The sequence below is a fragment of the Poecilia latipinna genome, unplaced genomic scaffold (genome assembly GCF_001443285.1).
Source record: "Poecilia latipinna isolate Pla-1442-1.1 unplaced genomic scaffold, P_latipinna-1.0 Scaffold806, whole genome shotgun sequence".
Lineage (NCBI taxonomy): Eukaryota > Metazoa > Chordata > Actinopteri > Cyprinodontiformes > Poeciliidae > Poecilia > Poecilia latipinna.
Window position 1 is genome coordinate 31,394 of NW_015113422.1, and position 24,570 is coordinate 55,963.

The 24,570-nt window shown below is 40.1% G+C and overlaps 3 protein-coding genes across 3 annotated transcripts; all 3 read right to left on the reverse strand.

The window, feature by feature from the left end:
• Positions 1-989: 989 nt before the first annotated feature.
• On the reverse strand, positions 990-6,421 carry rnf212 (ring finger protein 212). The gene is made up of 9 exons (XM_015047069.1): positions 6,150-6,421; positions 5,459-5,581; positions 3,184-3,245; positions 3,032-3,106; positions 2,865-2,921; positions 2,619-2,677; positions 2,482-2,541; positions 1,109-1,167; positions 990-1,006 (listed from the first exon to the last, which is right to left on the reverse strand). Exons 2-9 carry the CDS (start codon positions 5,565-5,567, stop codon positions 990-992), a joined length of 498 nt encoding a protein of 165 aa, XP_014902555.1. The 5' UTR covers positions 5,568-5,581; positions 6,150-6,421.
• A 1,101-nt stretch (positions 6,422-7,522) lies between these two features.
• Positions 7,523-10,712, reverse strand: LOC106956306 (transmembrane emp24 domain-containing protein 11). The gene is made up of 5 exons (XM_015047074.1): positions 9,780-10,712; positions 9,085-9,176; positions 8,131-8,256; positions 7,896-8,042; positions 7,523-7,814 (listed from the first exon to the last, which is right to left on the reverse strand). The coding sequence occupies exons 1-5, from the start codon at positions 9,907-9,909 to the stop codon at positions 7,665-7,667; spliced, it is 645 nt and encodes a 214-aa protein (XP_014902560.1). The 5' UTR covers positions 9,910-10,712; the 3' UTR covers positions 7,523-7,664.
• Positions 10,713-10,727: 15 nt separating this feature from the next.
• Positions 10,728-19,534, reverse strand: spon2b (spondin 2b, extracellular matrix protein). Its single transcript, XM_015047072.1, has 6 exons — positions 19,420-19,534; positions 17,068-17,333; positions 16,104-16,327; positions 14,636-14,827; positions 13,546-13,732; positions 10,728-11,187 (listed from the first exon to the last, which is right to left on the reverse strand). Exons 2-6 carry the CDS (start codon positions 17,300-17,302, stop codon positions 11,009-11,011), a joined length of 1,017 nt encoding a protein of 338 aa, XP_014902558.1. The 5' UTR covers positions 17,303-17,333; positions 19,420-19,534; the 3' UTR covers positions 10,728-11,008.
• Positions 19,535-24,570: the final 5,036 nt, after the last annotated feature.

Consider the following 24,570-nt stretch of genomic DNA (forward strand, 5'->3'; position numbering starts at 1 on the left):
TGACACTAATTAAACACCAGTAGTAATTTATCAGACGTGAAACATGAGGTTTTATGTCACATAAACACTCACATGTTGGAGGCTGAAGCGTGACGTGGGACGAACACGGGAGACTCGTAGGGAATCTGAAGCACTAAATCCAAACAGAAAAAGATCAGAGGTTTTGACCATTAAAGCGTAAATAATTAAAACTAAAGATTTAAAGTTTACGTCTGTCATGTCATGGTTCCCAAAAGTGTCTCATATTTAGAAAAATGCTAAAGTTTAGATGCTACTGTTAGCTTAATATGTGAGCTATCACTAGCATGTTGCTTAACGCTGACCTTATCAATTCAGTTTAAGTTTAGCTTATAAACCAATATATTTATCAATGATTGGATAACATCTAAGCTAAGCTATGAAGCTAACATTAGCAATGAGGGCTATCACTAGCATGTTGAGCCAAAGTTTGGTTGTATGGAAATAACAGCGTAAAAGCTAAAATGCTAATGTTAGCCAGTATGCTAACATTAGCATCAGTACGCTGGTGCATGCTAACGCTGAGCCACATTAAGAGTCGGATTAATAAATAATGAAGAAAACAACGATGTTCTTCTGTGTTGGTTTCTTCTTTATTTCCTCGTTTACATCCGTTTATGTTTTGCCATATTTTGTTCAGTATTTATTGTTTCTTTCTGCATTTGGCTCGTTTTCAAACCCCAACAGGCCAATTAAGTGCAAAACTATTCACACACCTTAAACTGCAGTGAATGTTATTTTATTTGAGTTATTTTGATCATTTTCAGATGAAAGTAAATTTGGTTTCTTAGAAAGAGTTGAAAGACGTGAGTTGTTGGGTTTTCCTCTAAGCACAGAGTTCTGCCTGGTCAGTAACGGATAAACTGATTAAAACTATTTAAGCTGTTTTATTTTATCCAAACTGGCTGCACATTCATCATCTTTAAATGACCAAATGACATCAGAATCTGATGATAACTTTATGCAGAACATCATAATCCTGGCACATCTACAGAGTAAAGACTCATAACTGACAGTAACATGGAATATCTTTCATGATGTCGGGAAACATTTTGATGGATTTTGGTGTTTTGGGTGTAGCGATGCTCACCTGACTTGTTTCCATGCGGGGTGTGAAGACTGCTGCTGGTTTGAGACGGAGCTTTTAAACTGCAGAAAAAGCAAAATATTCATTTTATTAAACTGCAAAATTATTGATTGGAATCCAACAATAAAAGGCAACAATTAGGTTTAAACTTCCCACTGCAAAATGTAGTTTATACTTTAAAAACCGTCTAAAACTATAATTATGTTTCACTGTGATTTGGAGTATTTCTGTATAATCCAGGTTTTGTTGATGCCTGTTGACTGAAACGGTTCAGGAGCGCCACCTAGTGGAAAGTGGATTTCACTGCATTTATGTTTCTGCAGAATCTCAGGAAAATTTTACAGAACAGAGCAGAAAACAGAAGTTTTCATCAAATATAACAGAAATAATAAAAACATCTTGGGAACGTTCAGGTGTAAAAGTAGAAAAATAACAGATGGTGGATTCATAAAAATAAGAAAACTGAAATTTCCAATATACAGAAAATAAAATAAATACTGCAGTTATTAAAAACAAACCCGGCTTCACAGAAATGTGCAACTAAGTTGGATAGTTTTCTATCTTTTCATTGTAGGAGACGAGTTTAAAAACTGAAACAAAATGTCTGAATATCTTTGCATAAAAATGTTATTAAATGAGTGAAAATATTTAGCAGGATTTGTGGCTCCAGCAGCTCAGGAGAATCTTTACTTTCAGTCAAGATAATCTTCTTACAGTAAATATTATAAAAAGACAAAGTTATCATCTCTTCTGGGCTGCACGGTGGCGCAGTAGGTAGAGCTGTTGCCTTGCAGTAAGAAGGTTCTGGGTTTGATTCCTGGCCCCGGTCTTTCTGCATGTTCTCCCTGTGTGTCTCTGTATTGCCCTGTGACAGACAGGCGACCCGTCCAGGCGACCCGTCCAGGCGACCCGTCGCCGTCCAGGCGACCCCACCTCTCACCTGGAACATTAGCTGGAGAGGCAGCAGCTCCTGACCCACCAAGGGACCAGAGTGTTAGAAAATGGATGGATATTATCTCTTTAAATTCTGGAAATCAGGATTCCTGCACCTTATCTGATTTTCATTCATTTATGAAACTTTGCTTATTTTTTTATTGCCGAGATTTTTTTTTTATGAGGCAAACCAACAAAATTCTTTTTAAGTTTCACATCCGCAATGATTTACACACTTTGTTCTTTCTTTCTTTCTTTCTTTCTTTCTTTCTTTCTTTCTTTCTTTCTTTCTTTCTTTCTTTCTTTCTTTCTTTCTTTCTTTCAAAAAACCTATTTGTTGCTGAAAACATAAACTAAAGTGTAATTTGTGGCCATTTTAACTTTGCTGACTGAGAATTGACGGTAATGCTGATAATGACTCTGGATCAAACGAGCCAGCTGACCTGTGGTGCTGGAGAGAGTTTTCCAGCTTAGCAATGTAAGCCCTCTGATCATTCAGCTTCCTTTAAAAACAAGACAAAACAGGAAATTAAACGTGTGAAAACTTCAGTCTGTTCCATGAAGCTACAGTTTTACTCACTTCCCCATCTGCTGCATTTCTTGCTTTATAGTGGCCAACATGTCTTCTAGTTTATGATTCTGTTAAACGCAGAAAAACAGCAGAATTATCGATTTTTGATCAACACAAGAAAAACTAAAGTCTATAAATGTTTACAGCTGGTGGGAAGAGGCTAAAAACAAATGCACACCACACTTTTCAGAAATTTAACAGTGGGTTATTTAGCTAACAACTATCTGTTGGCTGTAAAGTGACAAAGTCTCGCACCTTTTGCTTGTAGTAACTGAGCAACCTCTTCTGATGCCGGGCCTGAAACGCCACAACCTGGTAGGAAACAACGTGAAATCTGCAAGAACAGCCTAAAATAATTTGATGAAACGCATCTGGGACAGTTATCACAGGACAGTTTGGAATAAATGTGGAACTGTGCAAACTTTGCTGATCTCTGTCAGATGTCTGGTTGCCACAACGCCGATGTCAGAAAACAAAGCCTTCACGTCCGAGCTGCTCTGAAAACATGAACACATGAAACCTGAAGGTGACAACAGCAGAAACCCGAATCTGTGTGGGAATAAAATGTTCTTACTTTGTCAGAAAGAGGAGAAACCTGGCACTGGCTGCTGCATATCAAACACCGGCCGTGGCTGCCTGGAAGAGAGCCGCCCAACATTTAAACGTTTTCATCTTCACCTCTTACACCAGGAGTGTCCAAACTGTAGCTGTGGACAAAAAACCCAACCTAACGTCAAGAACACGAAGCGTCCTGATATCTACTGCAGATCCAACCCTGGAAGGAGTTTTATCAGGAACCTTGGAGATAGAAAAACGGAGTAGACTTCCACCAAAACTCAGACATTTTCTTTAAAAAATTTCAAAAGAAAGTTTTCAACATTTGAAATTCACAAATGTCCAAGTTTTTTATAGAAAATTTCTGATATCTAGGAAAAACATCTAAAAATTTGATTTTTTTTTTCCCTAGAAAATTTCCATGTTTTTTTTATATTTCTGAGATTGCTCTAAAACATCTGGAGGTTTTTGGCAGAAATGTCCTACGTTTTCTACAATGGCTTTAATACGCCGTAGAAGATTCTAGTCTTCAGAGTCTTTTGGGTTTGAATTAATACATTTATTTATTTATAGCCAAGTTTCAGAGACAATAACAGCTGGTTTTGTTGCAGCAAAGTTGGTTTTTCAGTAAAAGTCTCTGGATAAACTTGGTTTTATCTTTTAAAACTTTGCTATTAAACCTTGAATACTTTCTGCTGTACTTTATTTACTTTTTCCTGTGTAGGAAAATTGTGTTGATAACAAGTTTTACCCTGACAACAAATTAAAAGTCTCCATCAGCATCTACAGGCCAAATTTGTATCAGATTTTATTTGTAGTTGAAGGCCGCACAGAATCAGTCCAACGGCCATAAATGGCCCCGGAGCCACACTTTGGACACCACTGCCTTAAGATAAAGTGATGCTACACCCAGAGAACCAAACTGAATAATTTGGGTTTATCAGATTGAATAAAGCAGGATCTCCATCAGTGATTCCTGTTTTTAGAAGTTTCATGAGAAAAGCCAAAATATTTATTCTCCTAAATAAATAAAAGCTGTTTGAGAAGATTTCTTTATTAAGAAAAAGACAAAAACAAAAACAAAGAACAGATCTCAAGTAGAAAATGTGTTTCTGCAGTTCCGCTTTGTGACCAGCAGGTGTCGCTGTCCGTTCAGGCCAGTCAGTCAGGACTTTACTGAATCATTGAGGCTTCTTAGTAAAAGCTTAGGGACAAAATAATACCATAAAAAACCCAAACTTTGATTTACTGTGAATTTTCTCCAGTTTATAAAGATAAAATGATGCATATATATTTAAAGTCTTTGGTGGAGAGAACTACGCTGTCTGCAGAAACCACCAAGCCTCATTCAGGATTTCTCAACCTGTGGTTCCCGGACCACTGGTGGTCCGCATGTAAACGGCCATTTATTTGCTACAGTTAGCTTATCAGAGGATTGTGTCTAAAATAATAACGGGTAAGAGGCTGAAGACCGGTTCGCTCACAAGAAAACAGCCAGAATTACTGATGATCGGAGGAATTCATGTCTGCAGGAACATGTTTCAGTTTCTCAGGGGAAAATACTGAAATTTTATTAGTTTATAACACTATTATGGTACACAGCACAAAAAAACTGGATGATAAAGTCTTCAGTTTGGTGTTTGAATATTTAAAATGTCTTCCAGTTACAGAGTTAAATGTTAAAATTTAAAGTTTATTTTTCTTTGAGAATATGTTTTTGCATTATTATGGCATTACTATTGTAAAACTTGAACATGGTCTAAAAGCAACAATATTATTGTTTATAAATTGTTTATAACTTCTTCATCGTCCAACCTGTTATTGTGACAGGCCTTTTCATTAGGATGAACAAAGATGACAACAATAATAAGAGTGTTAAGAGACAAATATGTTTATTTAAAGTTGTATATATAAGATGTTGTGGAGGTCTGTGTGTCTTTGTTAAATAGCTGAAAAAGTTTGAAAACACTGTTAAAGATGAACCATTTTAACAGATTCCCCCTAAACCAGTCTGGAAACGTGTTTTTGATTGTATTTTCAGATGTAAGTTTCATTGATCTGCTTCACCATGATGCTTCCACCGCCATGTTTCACACTGGGCAAAAAACTTCAACTTAACTCATTTAAACTTATGATTTGACTCTGTGACCAAACTAATCGTCTTCATCTTAACCCAGCCAGAATTATGTACAATCAACTGCTGACATCAATCACTTAAAGCCTGAAAGGGGATGCAAACTTTTGAGCAGACTGGCAGGGTCATGAAAAGTGTAAGAACTGAAGGTGTTTTCTACCTTTCTGATAGCAGACGCTGCAGATGACATGGCCGCAGGATGTCACTGCCAGTTTGCGCTCAGGACTTGGGGAAAGAAAGCAGCAGTTGCAGCAGACCCAGCAGGACATTTGAAGACCTGTTATTGAATAAAATTAATGAAAAATAATTTTCGCTGTTATTGCTTTTATTTGTTGTGGCACTTATTGTTTTAGGCTACGTTAATGAGAGCGGAACATTTAAAAATAATCAGCTAATGTTCAGATTGTTTCTAGGTGAAGCTAAATGCTAAGTTAGCATAACGCTGGCTAACATAACAACAATATACAACAAAAATAATTATCAGTAAATATATTTACGACTAATTACCAGTCATGTGTTTATCAGTTTGTAATAAAAAACAACCCTACTGGATCCTTCAGTTTAACTTCACCATCCTTCCTGTTTTAAGTTTCATTCAACAGGAAGTTCGTCTCTTCTTCTTCAGTGAAGCTAATTAGCATTGTTAGCATAATTAGGAAGACCGTTGGTAGCTAGCTCATTAAAACTGTTACCATTCTTACAGGAAAACGCTTTTACCCCCACCTTTGGGTGAGTAGCTAAGTGATATTAGATAAAATATGTTCAATTAAAGTGTATTTTATGCTTAGCGGGTATTTCGCTGTTAAATGTTTTAAATTTGGTCTCGATGTAAATTAGATGTATTAGCTCACCGTTAGCCGCAGCAGTGTGGATTCATCTAGAAGGTTATGTGGCTGTTTAAAGGACTGTTGCGGTTCTGTTAAGACGTTTGCATGCAATCAACACGAATTTAATGTATATCGTTTATTTTTACCATGTTATTAGAAATTCTGGGCTTATAAATTCAAATAATTTGTGTTTGAACATCTCTTTTTCATGACGGTCTGATCTAGTGATACGACTTAAGGCATTTTAAGAACGAGTTTGAATTACTACTGGCATTTCACTTTATCAACAACTCCTGGTGAGGTAAGCAAACCTAGCTGGCAAGCATGGTAGTGGCTGCATTATGCTAATGGTGTTTCTTTTCCTACAAGTGATACTACAAGTGATTTTGGTGCTTTGAATAAAGTGTGTTTAATACTGAAGGTGGAGGACAACTTCTTAATTCACTAACTTTAACTCGCATCAAGTATGAGATGGTGAATTTAAGAAAGGAACCTTTTTTCAATCTCAGCGACTCTAAACTAGGGGTGTCCAAAGTGCGGCCCAGGGGCCATTTGTGGCCCTTGGGCTGATTCTGTGTGGCCCCCAACTTCAGTTCAAATATGATTAAAATTTGGCCCGTAGACAGAGACTTTTAATTTGTAATGAAGGTAAAAATTGTTACCAACAGAATTTTCTCACCCAGAAGAATGTAAAGTACAACAGAAAGTATTTGTGTTTTTATAACCAAGTTTATTCAGAGATTTTTGCTGCAGCTTTTATTCTTTCTGAAACTTGCTAAATATAGCAAATGTTTGGAAACAAAGTGACTCCTGGTGAGGTAAGCAAACCTCTGAAAACACTGAAAAACATTTCCAGTGTTTTTATTACTGAAAATGAAATTATTCACTTGACACCAAAAGCAACATATTTGCTCTTCTTATAGAGCAAATATGAAAAATCTGCTACAGCATATTGGAGAAAAAAAGTAGTAAACTTCTGCCTAAAATATCAGGAACTTTCTAGAAAATTTTTTAGATCAATAGCAGAATTTTTTTCTACAAATTGTTTTTGGTAATTTCTGAATTTCAAATGTCCAGAGATTTCTTTTGAAAATTTAAAAGTTTTCTGGAAAATTTCTGAGATCAATCACAAAATTTCTGAGTTTTTGGCAGAAATGTACTCTTTTTTTCTATCTGCAAAGGCCCTAATAAGCTGTTGTAAAATTCCCCTTTAAGTTTTTGAACTACGATAAACATCAGGATATTTTATTTACTTGATTTTCTGTTGGGTTTTTTTGTCCTGCGGTTACTTTTGAGTTTACAATTTTGGCCCACATGGCAAAAAGTTTGTACACCCCTGCATGTTATATTCAAAAGTCCTGTGAAATGAAGCATCTAATCAAAAAGAGAAACGTTTAGTTTGTTAAACCTTCCTTTATTTTTCAGCCTTCCTTTCATTACCCATGCAGAGTTGTGAACCAGGTCGGATCTCATGTTTTAATTATTGTTTCCCGGTCCTGACGGGATGTTTGTGCCGTACAGATCGGGGAGAAGGCGACATCAGACCAGCTTCTTGGCGATGAAAAAGTCTTTGAGTCGTTTGATCTGCCAGAAACCAACAGAGAGCAGGATGCAGGTTTGGATCACCGCCCACCACAACACCTTGCTGTTGGTTTCCTCACTGATCTGACGGAAAATCTCCTCTTTTTCCTGAACAAAGACAAAGACCCAGACGTCCAGATCAGATCAGGTGTTTCTCTGTCATTCCAGGTGAATGTGAGGTCGATGTACCCGGTTGTACTCCTGCTGCCTGGTGATGTACGTCATCTGGCTGGTCAGGTGTTGCAGATTGCTCTCCAGAATCTGCAGGTTGTCTTTGGTCCGCTCCACGTTGCGATCTACCGAGTGCTCTCCCATCTGAACGTCCAAATGCAGCTTCTGTGGAACAAAGTGGTGAAAACCCCCAGAGTGCATTGCTCTTCTGTTCGGTTTGTGATTGCTGTCTGTGTTTCTCTGCAGGTCTCACCAGCTTTTCTCCAGCGAACACAGAGAACATGGTGGAGTTGGTTTGGAAGCACAGGTAGTGCTGGCCGGAGGCGTGAGCTGTGAAGGTGAATTTACCAAATTTTCCGTAGCGTTTGGACAACTGGACCTGAAAAGGGAAGAAAAATAAACGTAAATCAGGGGTGTCCAAACTTTTTGCCATGTGGTGGCATGCCAAAACACACAAAAACTTTTTTCAGCCCGATTGAATAAATCGAGTAAGATTCAATTTATTCAATCGAATATTTTAGGTTCGATTGAATAAATTGATTTTCAGTAATAATTTGTTTTGTTTCCAAACATCTATTATATTTATCAGAGTTTAAGAAAGAACGTGGCACTGTGGTGGCACAGGGCACAACCCACATGAGGAGGCCCAAGTCCTCAACTCGGCCGTCGCAGGTTCGATTCCCGGCCTGGTGACCTTTGCCACATGTCTTCTCTCGCTCATTACCCACTTTCCTGTCTGAGCTCTTTCAAATAAAGGCAACTAGAGCCAAAAAAAAGTTTCAGAAAGAATTAAAGCTGATTTTGTTCCAGCAAAGTTGGTTTTTCAGTAAAAGTTTCTGGATAAACTTGGTTAAAACTTTGCTGTAAAAGTTTTAAAGTAAAGTAATTTGTACTTTACTTTTTCCTGTGCAAAAAAATATGTTAGTAGTAATTTTTACCCTGATTACAAATTAAAAGTCTGTCTGCATCTACGGGCCAAATTTGTATCATTTTTGATTTGTAGTTGGGGGGCCGCTCAGAATCAGTCCAAGGGCCACAAATGGCCCCCGGGCCGCACTTTGGACCTCTGACTTAAATTACTTATTTATTTGTATCTTTTCTTTGAAACATTTAGTGAAACTGGTTGTTCCTACGAACCAGATCCATCAGATCTAGCAGCTGTTAACGTCCCGATTCTTTTTAATAATCGGCATTATTTCCTGCGTACTTCCTGGTTCGGGTCTCTGACGGTAACCGTGACGCCCAGGTGAGGCGAGTGCCTGAACGCCGTGACGTCCCACGGCTCCAAGAGGAAGTTTCCTGCAGGTGGGAGACAGAGCAGCTCAGCTTCATCCCCCGGAAACAAAAACCTGATATTTAAAATCACTCTTTAGACTTATAATATTTAGATGTTTACACAGAAATAAAACCAACATTTCTAATTTTATTGACAAAATTTAGAGAAATTTTATTAATTTTACTGTTTTGGGGGCCAGACTTTGTTTGTTGTGAATCATATTAATTCTTCAGTTCTTGTGGATGATGATGGTTGCTGGCAGGAAAGATCCGCTGTAGCAGTCTGTGTTGTAGAAGGAGCCTCTGACTCGAGATGCTTTGTTTTTCTAAATGTTCAGGGTTTAGAAAATCAGTTTCCTGATTTTATGTAAAACATAAATCCTTATTTAGTTCCTCTCCTCTGATTATGATCTCATTGAAAGCGTATTTTCTCCTCCTGTCTGATTTCACTCTGAGTAGTGTTTCTCTGTAGATGTCAGTGAGGCTTATATTGTGTTATTTTTTCAGGAAATGATTGTCAGGATGATTTTTGGAGCAGAAACAGCTGGAAATCTTTTTTTAATCTGAAACGTATGGATATAAGCCGATCAGGTGTTTGTTAGTCTGGTTTGGAGGTGCGCCCCTCACCTGTCACCAAGGTGTCCTCAGGAACCTCCTCTATGATGCATTTTTGCTCCTGCTCTCCCAGGTCGAAGTACATGGCAGCGGCCAGCGGCAGGTAACCCAGGAGCAGGAAGACGACCCGACGGAAACCCATCCTGAATGATTTTCCCCGTCCAGACGGAAGAACGTCGTCAGGGTGGTGAGTTTACAGCCCAGAGGCGGTTTGAGCTGAGAAACCTGCAGCTGCTGCACCATGTGACGAGTCTTTATCGCTGCCTGTGATTGGTTGATCTGAGAGCCAATAGAAAAGCTGCAGCACACATTCAGACATCTGAAACTCATCCTGGTTCCTGGGCTAAAACAAAAGATTTAGCAGCACATACACTTTATGATGCACAACTCTGAGACTTCAGTCTAGTTTTTCTCTGGACTCATTTATAGATGGACATGTTTGCATGTGCACACTTCTTTTTTTTATCTATATTTTTATATTTTTGATTGCTTTTGGCCGTATTTGTAAATATTTATGGAAAAGTTTGTCAATTGATAATCTCTTCTTAGGGATCAATATTCTATTTTCTATTCTATTCAGACTGCAGAGTCAGAAATAATATTACTGAGGCCATTTTACTGAATTTGACTCTAATTACATGAACTTTTGTGTTTCATATCATCTTTATATCCATTTGATTTGTATTTTTTCCAAACAGAAGCAACAAACCAGTCAGTCACAATGAATAATAAAAACTCTTCATGTGGTTCTTTCACACTTTATTAACTTTAGTAACTGCATCTGTTACAATTTTCTACTGCGTCATATAAAACTGTTTTCTATTTGTCTCAGTAATGTAGAGGAATACAGTTGCTAACGTTCGGATTCGTTATGCTGTACAGAACAGGTTAAAATCCTGTCAATAAATATAAACAACAGAAACACAGAATGTCTGTAAAACATGGCAGCTCTGTCTGGATTTATTTTGGGTCAGATGTAATTTAACAGGGTTTAAATTTGTGTAAAATGTTTTCAGTTTGTCTACTGGCTTGTTGGCCAGAACTACACCCGTTTGGAGCTGGAACCGATCTCAAACCCGACTCGGATCCGACCCGGTCGATCCACAAACAGCCTGGGATTAAACCGCGGACCGTTTGTGGTTCTTGGAGCGTCTGCGCCCGGTCCTTCCTTTCCTGGTTTTCTTCTCCTTCCTCCTCCTCCTCTCCTTCCTGTCCTTTCTCTCCCTCCTGTCCTGGCCTAGTCATAAGCAGTTGTCTGGGAAGCACTTCCTCTCCTCGTCCAGCAGGGGGCAGGCCGCTCCGTTGTTGGCCGGGTGCATGATGACGTAGCGTGTGCGGTGCTGCACACCTGAGTCGCCACACTTCCCTTTGCACAAACCCCAGGGCGACCAGGGGGACACTTCGCAGTCCAGAGGGGTATCTGCAGAGGCAGAGGGGCAATAAACACATGAAACACCCCAAACGTCGCCCCCACAACGCCTTCACTCAAAACAAAGGAACAATGTCTGAGAAAGTAACAACCTGACAGCTGATATTAGAGTGAGAAACAGCAAATGAAACAACTAAATCTAGTTGCAGAATCAAATTTTGCTGGATGATAAACGATAATATTGTTTTCAGACAATTTTCAAATAAAATAAAGTAACACATCAGAGATCAATAAACTTTAAATCCTAGTGAACATTTAACACAAGACCTGGAAGATTTTAAATGTGCAAAATAAATCAACAGGCATAACAACTAAAATGAATTATGAATCTCTGTAAACAAAATTATTCCTCAAAAAGATTCAGTTTAGACCAAAAGCCCCAGACCGAAACTTTATCATCCAGTTTTTGACTGACAGAGAAAAACGATAAATTATGTAAATTATTGAGTTTGTTTTAATTGATTGTGTGATTAATTGATTTATTGCTTGTTGCAACAGGCAATAAATGCACTGATTGTAGTTTTCTGGCCATTGCTGATTACCGATCTATAAAAAGCCTGACCGTCTGCGATTTTGGACAGTGACTGATTTATTTACCTGAAATGTTTCTTAACGTGGCAGGAAAGTTGCTGAGTTGGCAGCAGTGGGGTGAATGTTGTTACCTACAATCGATAAAATTATCCTTCAAAACAAGGTTTGGTTGAGACCAAAGCACCAGACTGAAGACTTTGACCATCCAGTTTTTGGTAGAAACAGAGAAACGATAAATGGGAATAATTAGTTTTAATTTATGGTGCGTTGAATTGATTTTACTGCGATGACCCCGGCCTAATGTGAGAAAGTCCTGGCAGTGATCGAGCTGCTTGATTTCACCTTCATTCGCTGATGAAAACGTCTGTTTTTGTCATGTCTTCTGCCTGTAAGCTGGAGGAAAGGCCTCACACACAGCCTGCCTTTGGTTTTGTGCTCCGCTCTGCTGCCTGATGCGACCAGGTTTCCAGCTGATTCGTATCGCAGTCGTGGGTTAGAGTGGAAAAGCAGAAGGCCTGGAGGCGGGCGGAAGCTGCTGAGTTTAACGTTTCCTTCATGCATTAATGGGAAGCAGCAGGATGAGCTGATAAAATACTGCAGAGATGCAAACCGATGGGGTTTATGTCTCTGATGAAGGTCAAAGGTCATGTTTTAGGAAAGACGTTAGCAGAGATGCTACGGACGAATGGAAGAGAAGGATAAACAGACGGATGGAACCCTGGGATTCGGGGCAGGAAACCCCAACAGCTTCTTGGATGCTGTGTTGTTTGTTGTGGTGTTGTCATGGGAACCGGCTTGTATTTAGTGATGCTGACTCAAACCTTCACTGTCACGGTGAACTATAAAACCGGTTCAGGCCCATTGAGAGGTTCTGAGTTTGTTTCAGATGTTTTAGCTCTTTTTACCAACTTGTTCCGTTATAATTGACTCTTAATGGCCGCCATGTGTCAGCAGAGCAGGTGGTGATTGGTCAGCTTCAACCTGTGCAGCGTCATCTCTGCTGCAAATAATTGGTCCAGCCGTCGTTTTTATGCACTGAAGAGCAGCTGTGGCCCCGGCGCCCCGCTCTCTGCTGGGCTCTCAGGTTTCTGCTGCCATGTAATTGGATTTAAATGGCTTGAAATGTTTTCCAAATGCTTGCATGAGTCAGAACAGCCATGAACCGAGGCTGGGTTTGGGTTTTCAGCACATTTTGTTTATTTTGGTTTTAAAGTATTTCTATGCTAATCCCTCTGGTTGCATGTTTTTCATATTTCCCATCAGCCACTTGAAATTTAGGATGACGGACATTTTTCAACATGGCTGCCTTTTTAAACCAATTAATTCCATAAAATGTTACAAATTTTCATGACTTTGTCACATCATCTTCTTTTAACTTTGGTCATCCCATTTCTGAAACTTCAAAGTAACAATATGTAGCAAAATCAGGACTTTGCTGTTCGCTAGTCGGAGATGAAGAGATAAAACCAGAGACAGTTGGCGTTAATGCTTAGCGTTAGCTCCCGCTTTTTTATGTGTTTAGTGGTTTAGCTTTAGCTTCTGGTCATTTTTGATTGTTGTTTAGCATTAGCTTCCCCTATTTCTTTCACATGTAGCAGTGTAGTGTTAGCATCTGCTAATTTTTGAGTTTAGTGGTTTAGCATTAGCTGAGATTCTAGATTAGCAAAACTGGTTATGTAAATAATATATTTATAATGTAATAAATTAAACACAGGGTCGCTTTATATCTTTACCATATGCAGACATGGCTTCCACTGGATTGCATCTAATAAATCTCCATAAATGTGTTTAAAGCATCACAGGAATATTCGGTCTCACTGATCAGCTTGTCTTCGATCTCGTTGCCCGTTGGCAGCAGGTTGGACTGCGTGGGCTCCAGCGGCAGGCTGATGATTTGATTCGTTTTCTTGATTTTTGTCAGCGTGACCTTGGCGATCGGCGGTAAATGCTTCAGGCGGGGATAGAAGAAGGAGTTGGCCGGGTGGCTCGGGAAGGACGAGGTGATCTGTGGAAAATGACACACTATGAATCCCACAGGTGTTTACGACACTTAGGCTCAAAAGTAATCACAGGTCAAAACAACCGACTTAAAATCAAGCAAATAGATTATCCAGATACTTATAGTAGATCCAAAACTTGAAAGGGATTCTTTCAAGAAGAAAAGGAGTAAATTTCCCCCAAAAACTCTGAAATTTTGTGATTAATTTCAGAAATATTATAGAAAAATTTTCTAAATGAAATTTTTAGCACTGGAAATTTTTGGAGTTTTTTTTTTTGTAGGAAATTTTCTATTACTAATCTAAAAATTAGATTTTTTTTCTAGAAAATGTCAGAGTTTTATGGCAGAAGTTTACTACTTTCCCTCCTGAGACGCTGCAGCAGATTTTTCATGTTTGCTGTAAAGCATCTAGTTTTCAGTTTCTTTTGAGCTTTATTGGATACATTTATTTTCAGTAATAAAAACAGGATTTGTGTCTCTTTGTTTCAATGTTTATTCAAGTTTAAGAAAGAATAAAAGCTGATTTTGTTACCGTAAAGTCGGCTTTTCAGTAAAAGTTTCTGGATAAACTTGGTTTTATGTTTTCTTAAAACTTGGTTATAAAAACACAAATACTTTGTGTTGTACTTTATGTTTTCCTGTCTCAAAAAATATGTTGTAACAATTTTTACCTTCATTACAAATTAAATGTCTCCAAATTTGTGTCATTTTTTAATTGCAGCTGGGGACCATGCAGAGTCAGTTCAAGGGCCGCAAATGGCCCCGGGCCGCACTTTTAACACCCCTGATCCTGTAGTCTGTAGTTTTCACCGAAGCAGAATAAGAAGTTAAGTGAGACGGCGTCTGATTTGGTGAAAATCTGGTTCTGGCTCAGGAGGTTTGTGGGTTTTGCCGCTGCTTTCGGCTCACCTGCGTGATTCTGTCCTGCGGGATCGTCTCAAAGTTTGGGGAGGAGAAGGTGAATCCGCTGTCCGTTCCCGCGTCGTACGGGAACAGCTCCAGCGTCACTTTGTCCTTCCAGCGGTCGCCGTCGCACAGATCCACGCCGTCCACGCCCACGAACCAGTCCGGGCTCGGCACCAGCCGCACCATGAACGACAGCTGCCACGAAAGAGAGGAAGAGATGAGAGCGCCAAGCGGAGCTACAAAACAACGACCGACATCACAGCTGGGCTCGGCTCTGGTTCCTTAACCAGCTCGGTCCTGAAGATTGAGCCGATTTCAACCGTTTCAGTTTGGATTTTCTGAGAAAGGAGCCACAGAACCGAACCGGTGGTCCAGTAACGTCCAGTTTTGGATCCAGCTGCATGTTAAAGTCTCATTCTGCAGCAGCCTGCGTGGCAGCAGCGTGCAAACAGCTGGACAAGAACGGCGCTGGGACGAGACGCTGCAGACTGGAGGTCCAGAAAAAATCCGTTCTTAGAGGATTCCCAGTCCTCCCAGTTCGAATCGATTCAAAATGATCAAAAATCTAATTTAACCTGCTTAACTATGTGAAATTGTATTTTGGATTATTCTTATTTAATTCAAATCTAGGCAGCTGGACTAGTCTGGACTTTGACTAGGACATTCTGACCCATCCCATTGCGTCCTGCCTGGTTGTCCAGAACCAGAACAGCTGCAGATTAAATGACACTCAGCTGGACTTTGGTTCTGAATTAGGAGGCTGCTCTAGATTTCATTTAGGGTTATTGGAATAAAGAAGACTAAACACAAGTCTGAACCACTTTTTGTTGGTCTGTTTCATAAGATAATAAATATCTTGATGTCTGTGGTTGCAATGTGACAAAATGTGAAAAATATTTGAACATTTTTGAGAGCATTGTGTATATTAGGCCTGTCAATGTTAATGCATGCGATTAAAAAGTTTAACGCGTTAGCGTAACATAATGCAGGTTAATCGGTGGTGTGCTCAGTAGCAGCCATGTTGCCTTGCAGGAAGTTGCTTTATGGTTAGCGTTAGCTTTTGCAAAGTTGTTTATGAGTTCTGCGGTTTAGCTTTAGCTTGTGGTAAGTTATGTGGTTAGCTTTTTAATGATAGCTTCCTGTAATTTTGGGTGTTTAGCGGTTTAGCGTTAGCTTCTGTTGATTTATGTTTCTAGCGGTTTAGCATTAGCTTCTGCTAACTCTTTTCTATTCAGGGTCTTAATAAAGTCCCACCATTAGTGTACAATTATGTTAATTTTTAAAATTAGGGGGAAAGATGCAACAAAAATATGTTTATCAGGATGCTACATTGGGTATTTCCTCGGTAAATGTTTGCTGTGAAATTCTTGGCGCCGCTAAAGCCATCCTGACACCAGCTTGCTGTGTTTGCTGAAGGGTTCCCACGCACTCGGTGACCAGCCTGCATGCCGCCAGTTGTGGGGAGACTTACATAGGAGTGCCTGGCAAACGCCTCAAACTCGGCGTCCATCTGGCCCGAGCCTCCCACGACAGCAGGAGCGGAGAGGATCCCATAAACGCTCTGGATCCGCTCGCCGGCCGTCTCCACTTCCTTCATGATCGTCCAGGCCTCGCCTTTTTCCGCAAACTCCCTCACTCCGTTGCTGGCGAACTCATTACTTTGCCACATGTGGTAGTCGGAGCTGTGGGTCACCCCTGGAGCGCAGAGAGGAGGAAACTCAGGATTTGTATAATTGGTGCAACAGGTTTATGTACATCCATAAAGGTCAATGAATAAACAGCTTCTGCTGTTTTATTGATCAATCAATGCTTCTATCAATCACGTTTTATTTGTATAGCACATTTCAGCAGCAAGGCATTTCAAAGAGCTTTACATCATAACAAACTAAAACACAAAGTCATGCAACATAGAATCAACAATCAGAACATCACATTAAGTCGTTAAATTCGTAATTGATCACGTTTCAAAAGCAACTGTGACCAGGTGGGTTTTTAGTCCCAAGTTTATAGGAAGTCAGTGTTTCAGCTGTTTTACAGTTTTCTGGAAGTTTGTTCCAGATTTGTGTGCATAGAAGCTGAATGCTGCTTTAGGCCTTAAAATGTCTTTCATTAGTTATTAGTAATGTAATTTGTCCTTAAATACGTCAATCACGGGACTTCTGTTTGGCTAAAGCTAACGTTTGAGCAGCGTTAGACTACCGCTAACTAGCTGCTAATTTACCTTTGCTAGCTAATTAGCTTCTCTTCAGATTTATTGTCAGCTGGCTGGATGATGTTTGTCTCTGCGACTGTCTCTCTTCTGTTGCCAAACCATACAGGTGATTTCTGTGACATGAAAACGTCTTAAATTTGATTCATGAGACCTGCAGATACCTGAATTCAAATGATTTTCTTCTGAATACCAGTAATTATCAGAGTGTGGAGTATATTTTTACCGATCAGGTTGGACCACTGTGCAGGCGGGCGGTAGATGGGATACTGCTTAGGAAAAGCTGCCTGGGTCCATTTCCCTGTGAACGTGAGGCTGTAGTGGGCGGTTTCTGAGGCCGTGCACATGGGGACGTCCGTTGGGACCGGCATCGACCCAACGGCGGGGATGAGAGTTAGCATCAGGACAAGCAGGCGACGGAGGGCGTCAGAGAAGGAGGGCGTCTTCCTGCTGGCTTCCATGATTGGTTCGGGTTGGAGAAGGATTGATGGTCTGAAAAAATACAAAACACTTGGTGGAGAAAACGCCTTTCAGTCCAACTCAGACGCATCGGCTCTTGTTGCTGATGTTTCACAAATTCAGTGGCATCTAAAGAGAAAGGAGTTTGTCTCTGATGTTGATTTTGTGTTTTAATGGGTTCTGTGAATTGAAATAGACCAGCGCCTTTCAGTTCTTACTAAACCAATCAAAGCCTAACCAATCCTGCTCAGCGCCGACAGGTCTGTACACACTTCTACCTTTTACTGCTTTATTTTACTTCCAAAAACTGCTTCATAAACATGTACTCAAACTGTCACATGTCAGCCTGTTGTTCTTTCTATACTTAAGTATTTCTATGAATTATGACAGCAAATAATCATACAAACATTCAGATTTCATGTTTAATTTAATCCTGTACAAGACACTTGTTTTATGATACACTACCTTGTTTTTGTTCTGATTCTGACTCCTAACCCTGAATAACTCGGGGCGACCGCCTGCTGGTGGATATCATTCATTGGAGACACATGAATCTCTTTCCTTACAGTAGACTGGATAGTTTCTAGAAAGTGGCTGTAAATAACCCTCAAAGTGGGAACGAAATGTTTCCAATAAGTGATGCAAGTACCAAACATCACAAACGAAGAAGAATCCATTTTGTACCTGTTCTCGCCTGTTTCACGTTGGTCTGAATTGCGATTTTTCACCAAAACCAATCCAGTTGTATCTGATAGTTGTCAAAGTGTCTGCAGTCAAAGCTCGTTGCTGTTAGCTGGGATTTATCTGCTTCCTTCGTCTGCTGACCGCGGCGGCGGCCATCTTTACTAAACGGAGCCCTGCGGGTGACATCTGCGTTCTTCGTGTTGGGGTCGTAAACCGTTCACACAGACGTCTGTTTGCAGTTGCTTTTAATTAGAAGCATGAGCGACCATGCAACAAATCAGATTTCAGCAAGAAATCGTGACCTGCTGAGTGAACGTAGCTCATGATAAACATGAAACACCGACTCTAAGCAGAGGAGGAAGCTTCTGCTTTCATCCTTCTAACACCTTTGCAACACTTAGCAACTTGGAGCATGATCAAAGCAACTTGCCTGACATCTCTGGGGACATGGACCCGGACATTGAGCTGAACAGATTGACTCACACGTCCCAACTGCCCCATTAGCGACTTTAACTGCCCTGTTAGGGTAATTGTTCTGGCTAAAGCTTATAAACCTGGTGCCTCCAACCAGGAAGTGGATTGGATTAACTGAATCATCTTCCAAAACCAAAAGAAGTCAATTTGTCTTCTACTGGACCAATGAGGAACGACTGCTCTGTTTATAATAAACATTTAAATTAATAGCATGAATCCAGAAAGCAAACCTGCTGAATATTTTCAAAGTTAGTTTTAAACTGAACTCATATTTACACTAAAATAAAACTCCTACAAGTAATCTTTACTGCTGTGGCCTATCACGGTAGGCGATAGCTACCGTGATAGACGACGGTAGGCGATAGCTACGGTGATAGACGACGGAAGGCGATAGTTACCGTGATAGACGACGGTAGGCGATAGCTACCGTGATAGACGACGGTAGGCGATAGCTACCGTGATAGACGACGGTAGGCGATAGTTACGGTGATAGATGACGGCAGGCGATGGCTACCGTGATAGACCAGAGCTACGGTTCCTGTTCCCATGTCTGGGACTTTGCAATGGTTTGAAGAGAAATTTGAGTCTTCCTCCTGAACCGAGAAGGCAGTGGAGAACTTTTGAGAGTAGTCCTCAGCTATAATCACCTGTCAGTTTGAGAGTTCATGCGTTCAGCTAGACACAGATACATAATTCCACCTTCCTTCATAAAACTGCAAAGACTTTTCATCAACCAAGTAGTTTAATGTGCAACATCCATGATTTTTGTCTGATTATCTGGTTGCTTTCTGACTCTTCCTTCCTGACTCATCCATCTCCGTTTGCTTTCTGTCTCGCTCTGCTCACCTTAGACGTGCCGGTATGTTTGCATGCAGGCCAAACAGCTTCCCATCAGTAACAGACCCAGGCTTTAGTTTGATTAGGCCGTGTTAGCACCAGGTGAAGGTGAGGAGATACTCACTGGTTCCAGCAGTGGATGAGTGGAGAGGAGAGCTGGAGGAGGGGCGGGGGAGCAGCGGTCCTGGCTGTCGGGATGAGTGACTGCGAGGATCCAAACTCCTTCTCGCCTATTTATGTCTTTCAGGAGGTTCGCCCCCTCCTGCTCCCTCCCTCCTCTACCCTCTGTTCCTCAGTGACGTCCCTGCCCCCTTCATGCTCCCTGACTTTGGCTCTGTCTCTCTGCTGCTCCGTATAATAGGACATTTTAATGGATAATGTGCCCAGCAGATTGGGGAATTTAACCCAGTTTGCTTTGAGGCTTTTTGAGTCATTTCACAGTTTGACTCTGTCGGTCTCTGAACCACAAGATAAGATCGATGAGGCTGAAATTCTCTCATGGTCAGCTTTAGAGGGGACTTCAGCAGAGGCTTTTTGATGTTAGGGTTGATATTTGAACCTGAAGTCTTTTAAGGTTTCCGTTGGTACCTGATTGCCAATGCCAGAAACCTTCCTCTCAGAACAAATGACCCGTAAAGTAACTATTTATGAATGCCTTTGAAGAGCCTCTTTGATTGTCGCCTTGTGGTGGTTTTGGAGACTCGTTGACCTGTAGATGCAACTCTTTGCTGCCGTTCTCCAGCAGTGAGCTTTGCAGATGTTTCTGTCTCTATTACCATCGTCCTTACTGTCAATGGTGACAAACTGGTAGCCATCCAGTCGCCAGTTCATATAATCTGGATCTGGATCTGGTGTCCTGTCACTCGTTTTGAACACAGAGGAAGGAAGTATGTTTCATTTCTCATCAGTTTTGTTGATCCTACTGTTTGCTAGAAGCTTAGGGAATACAACCAGTTTGGATAACTTCACTGCCCACTTTACACGCTCTAATTCGTGTCAGAAAAACAAACTTAGCCGCATATCATCATATGAAGAACATTTCAGCAGTTTTCTTCAAATCTGCTTCACAACTGGATTGAATTAAGTGACTGTAAGCGATTCTAGACCGCTGTGGTGTCCTTCTGTTGTCAGACATTACAAGGCCGCCTGAGGGAAATGGAAAATACCAAAGTCTCTGGCTGTGCCGTACGCTGGGCTAAAGTGGCGCGTTCGAGTCAGACAGCTTTTCTCCTGAAACTTATTCACAGATCAGGATTGTTTCAGACAATATAGAAGAAGTTTACAGTTAGTGGAGCAGAGCTAGGAGCTTCTCCTCAATACACAGCTGTTACCAACAGTCAGGGTTTCCTTTGACTAGGCCACACAAACCAGTCACACAGTCAGAGATAGTACCTGCTAGAAGGTAGAGAATTTACATTAAAGTCTGGAAATATGTTGATACATAAAATATGTATTCTCCCTCAACAAGAGTCTGTAATTTGGTTTCTGTTGCATCTGTCAAGATGCTAGAGAGAACTAAGCAAATTTCTCTCTGTATTCGACAGTGGACTAAATTTGACATAAATACTTCATGAAATATTTTATTCCACTTGATAATTTCTTCGTTTTTATTGTTTTAACTGTCAGAAATCGCAGTGGCTGCATTACCCCGCAGCAAAGGGAAATAATGCCAATAAATCAATGTCATGATAGACATGTGATCAATATCTGATTGAATATTCAATATATATAGTACTCACTGAAAGGAAAGAGTTTAGTTGCTCTGTCTCTCATGGCTAGCTAAGCAAGGTTGGTAGCATCGATTCATCACTCGTTCCTTGGTTACCTAGCAACAACCTGTTGAGTAAATTGCGCAGCAGCGGTTTCAGGCTTCCCGTTGAGTGAAAGCTGCGAATAAAACAGGTAAGGATCTGGCCTCCAGTTTGGCTGGATTTCAAATATTTAAAACAAAGCTAATCAATAATTATTTATATCGATTGATAGGAAACGCTTACATCGTGATGAGTTTTTCCAATCCTGTAAAATATCAGTCAGTCAAGTTTATTTATGTAGCACATTTCAGCAACTTAGTTCAAAGTGCTTTACGTCATAAAAGACAGTCAACAACTCAGAAAACCAGTAAACTTTACATTTTCCCAAATTGATTAAAGGTGCACAGTCATCTTGGCGTATGCAAACTTCTGACATTTGGCAAAATGAAATAATTTAGTTCATCCTAACTGAGCTAAAAGTTTCTTCTGAGTTGGCATCAGCCTGGGGCCGACATGTTTCTGTAAATGTGTGTTTCTGTTTGGGCTGCTGGAGGCGACGAGCCGCCCTCCCCTCATGTAAACACCAATATGTCATCAGGCTGAATCAGCTAATGGCCGCCACATGGCTGCGCTCCCCATACAAACTAACCCAAACACCCCCACTCAGCCTGTCTTCACTCGCCTGCCCTTCGTTTTCAGCATTAATTGCTACGCTCTGCGTATTCCAGCCAGAAGGAGGGAAATTAACTCATCACCGCCGCCTTTGCAGAACAGAGGCGCACTGTGTTCGGTTTAATCGAGGGGAATAAATCTGCGTTGCTGAACACCTGGTTCACGGCGCTCACACTGCCTCAGACTTATCCTGCAACCATCACTCTTTTACTGCCACGACCTTTTAATTCGTTCTTCAGGAAACGGATGAAATCCAGTTTTATTCTGTATTGGAAAAAACAAGACCCCATTTATTATGACTAACAGGCTTTGCTTAGATAAAAAACCTTTCCTGTGTGTTAGATTAGATTTATGATCAATCTAAATCTTCCTTCTGACAGTTTCTCACCTATAAAACTACCACAGGTGGACAGAAAACCCAAAAATTATACTCAACTAAGAGTAGCAGTACTACCACATATTTTACTAAAACTCAAGTACTAACTGATCAAATTATCAGACATTAAATTTTTAAAATTACATAATCAGGTGGACCAAAATATCAAGTTAAGTGGAAATGTTGGTATTTTAATGACAATAACTCATATAAACAACAAAAATAAGAAAATCAGGCAAAAGAAACGTTTTCCAAATCAGTTTCTTTAAATAAAAAACTTATGAAACTTTAATGAGAGCTGCAGGTCTGTGTCTGTCTCTGGTGAAATTTTACTCAAGCAAGAGAAGAAATACTTCAAAATAAAATCACTCCAGTAAAAAGTACAGCTTAATAAAATTTTTTTTTTTCAAAATGTCACTGAAGTAGATGTAACTGAGTAAATGTAAGTAGTTCATACCCAAAACACACAACTCAGTTTTCAGTTTGCTGTTCTGTTATAATAATAACATGAACTTGACTTTTACGCTGCTCCTTACAAATGAACATTTACATCCTTCAGTGACTTTTGGCTAAATCTGTTCTTTAATCAGTTTCTTCCTTCATTAGAGTATATTTTTATTTCTAAAGACACCCACTTAGAGTAATAAAACCCCAAGTCAACCTTTTTATTGCAGATAAACTGTTTAAATGGTTTTTAAAGGTTCCATCTTCTCTGCAAATTGTGACTTTTTCATTTAAAATTATTCTGATAATTTGACCTAAAACTGCCTCCTGGCTGCCCAAAATTACTCACTGGGGTTTAATTTCAACAACATGTGATATTAATTTATTACAGCTGAGGCCTAAAGATTAGGGTGATGGCAGAGAGGCCTTCCAACCTGAAAGACTCAGACGATAAGTTGTCAAAATGTCAGTGAAAAGAAAAGTAAAACCATGGTCTTTATGAGTTAGAAAGTCCTAGTCAAAGTTAAGACCTAAATCCAACAGAGAGTGATGCATTAGTGTCCAGTCTGACTGAGCTGGAGCTAATCTGTAAGGAAGAAAGGTCAACGCAGGTAGAGATATGTTGCATGTTGTTTACATCTGGGAATTTCACGCAAGCACAAAATGTTTGGAGGCAAAAAGATGATTCTTTTACTTCCAGTACATATCTGCGCTTCTGCAGTGGGACTGCTCACAAAATGAGACCTGAGATGTAGGAATCCTTAATTCAGTGCAGCAAAGGGAAAAAAAAGTAGAAAAACCACTGAAGATTGACTCAAAACCACTCAGATTCTGCCTTTCTCTTGGTGTCGGCTACGCTACATACAGACCCCGTTACCATAGCAACTGACTGACAACAACCCCGCTAACGTGTCTGGATTCAACACCACAAATGTTTCCCACACAAAGAGCAGAACGTCCAGTCCCGTGTTTTCAGGCTTGATGTTGAATTTGGGATTATCAATAAGTGATCGCTGTGATAGATTAGCTGCCCCTGCTGTTAGCTAACCAGGGTGTGTGAGTCGCCTTGTTTTTTTTTACTATGTGACTCAAAACACACCAAATTCCACATCACATGTACATGCTAAGGTTGCCAAAGTCAAGCTAGCATAGCTGAGTTACTTTCCTCTGTCGTTATTTTTTTAAGTGAAAACTTTTTCCTGACCTTATCTAGTTGTCATAGTGTTGACTATTAGTAGCAAAGCACTGCGTCCCTTTTTCTTTCATATACATTTAAGAATTATATTGACTACCTAGCAGCTAAAACCAATGCTAGTCATCGTCGGCCAGCAGCTTTTACATGTTTTTTGCTTTGTGTTGGTTTGAAGCTGGTGATCGGATACATAAAGGTGCAAAACTCAACGGTAATGTAGAAAAACCACAGATTCAATTTGTGGTTGTTTTCGTCTTTAATGCGATGCATTCAGTTTTACTAGTAAAATGTACATATTGTTCCTATTTAAAGCAATTTAAATACCTGAGGAATGTGAAGTAAAAGATAAAACTGCAGAGTCTGTCATGCGTCTGCCGCGGTGCTGAGGGAGTGGAGGATGTGGCAACGCGCTGCGGTTCGGAGGTTTGAGGCCCGTTTGGCTTTAATATGCCTCAGATTTAATGTAGACCTCATGCATCTCTGCAAACGGTTGTCAAGGTTGTTTAGAGAAGACTTAAAACAAAAGTGAGTGTTTGAGACAGAGTAAACTGCCATCCTGTCCCAGAAGTACATTTTTGACATTATTCATCTTTTTTCATCATTAGGCAAAGCAGATTTATCTCTATAGCATAATAAAGTCATTTAAAGCGCTTTTAAAGAAGATGGAGCAGAAAGACATTAAAAACACAAAATACATTAAAACAATACTTCAGCATCACGAAAACCAGAAATAATCTAATTTAAAAATAATAAATAGACTGTAGTGTGTTCAGTCCTGATTTAAGCCAGCTGTTTCTGCTCATCTCGGGTTTCCAGGGAGTTGCTTTAAAAGTTAAAGAG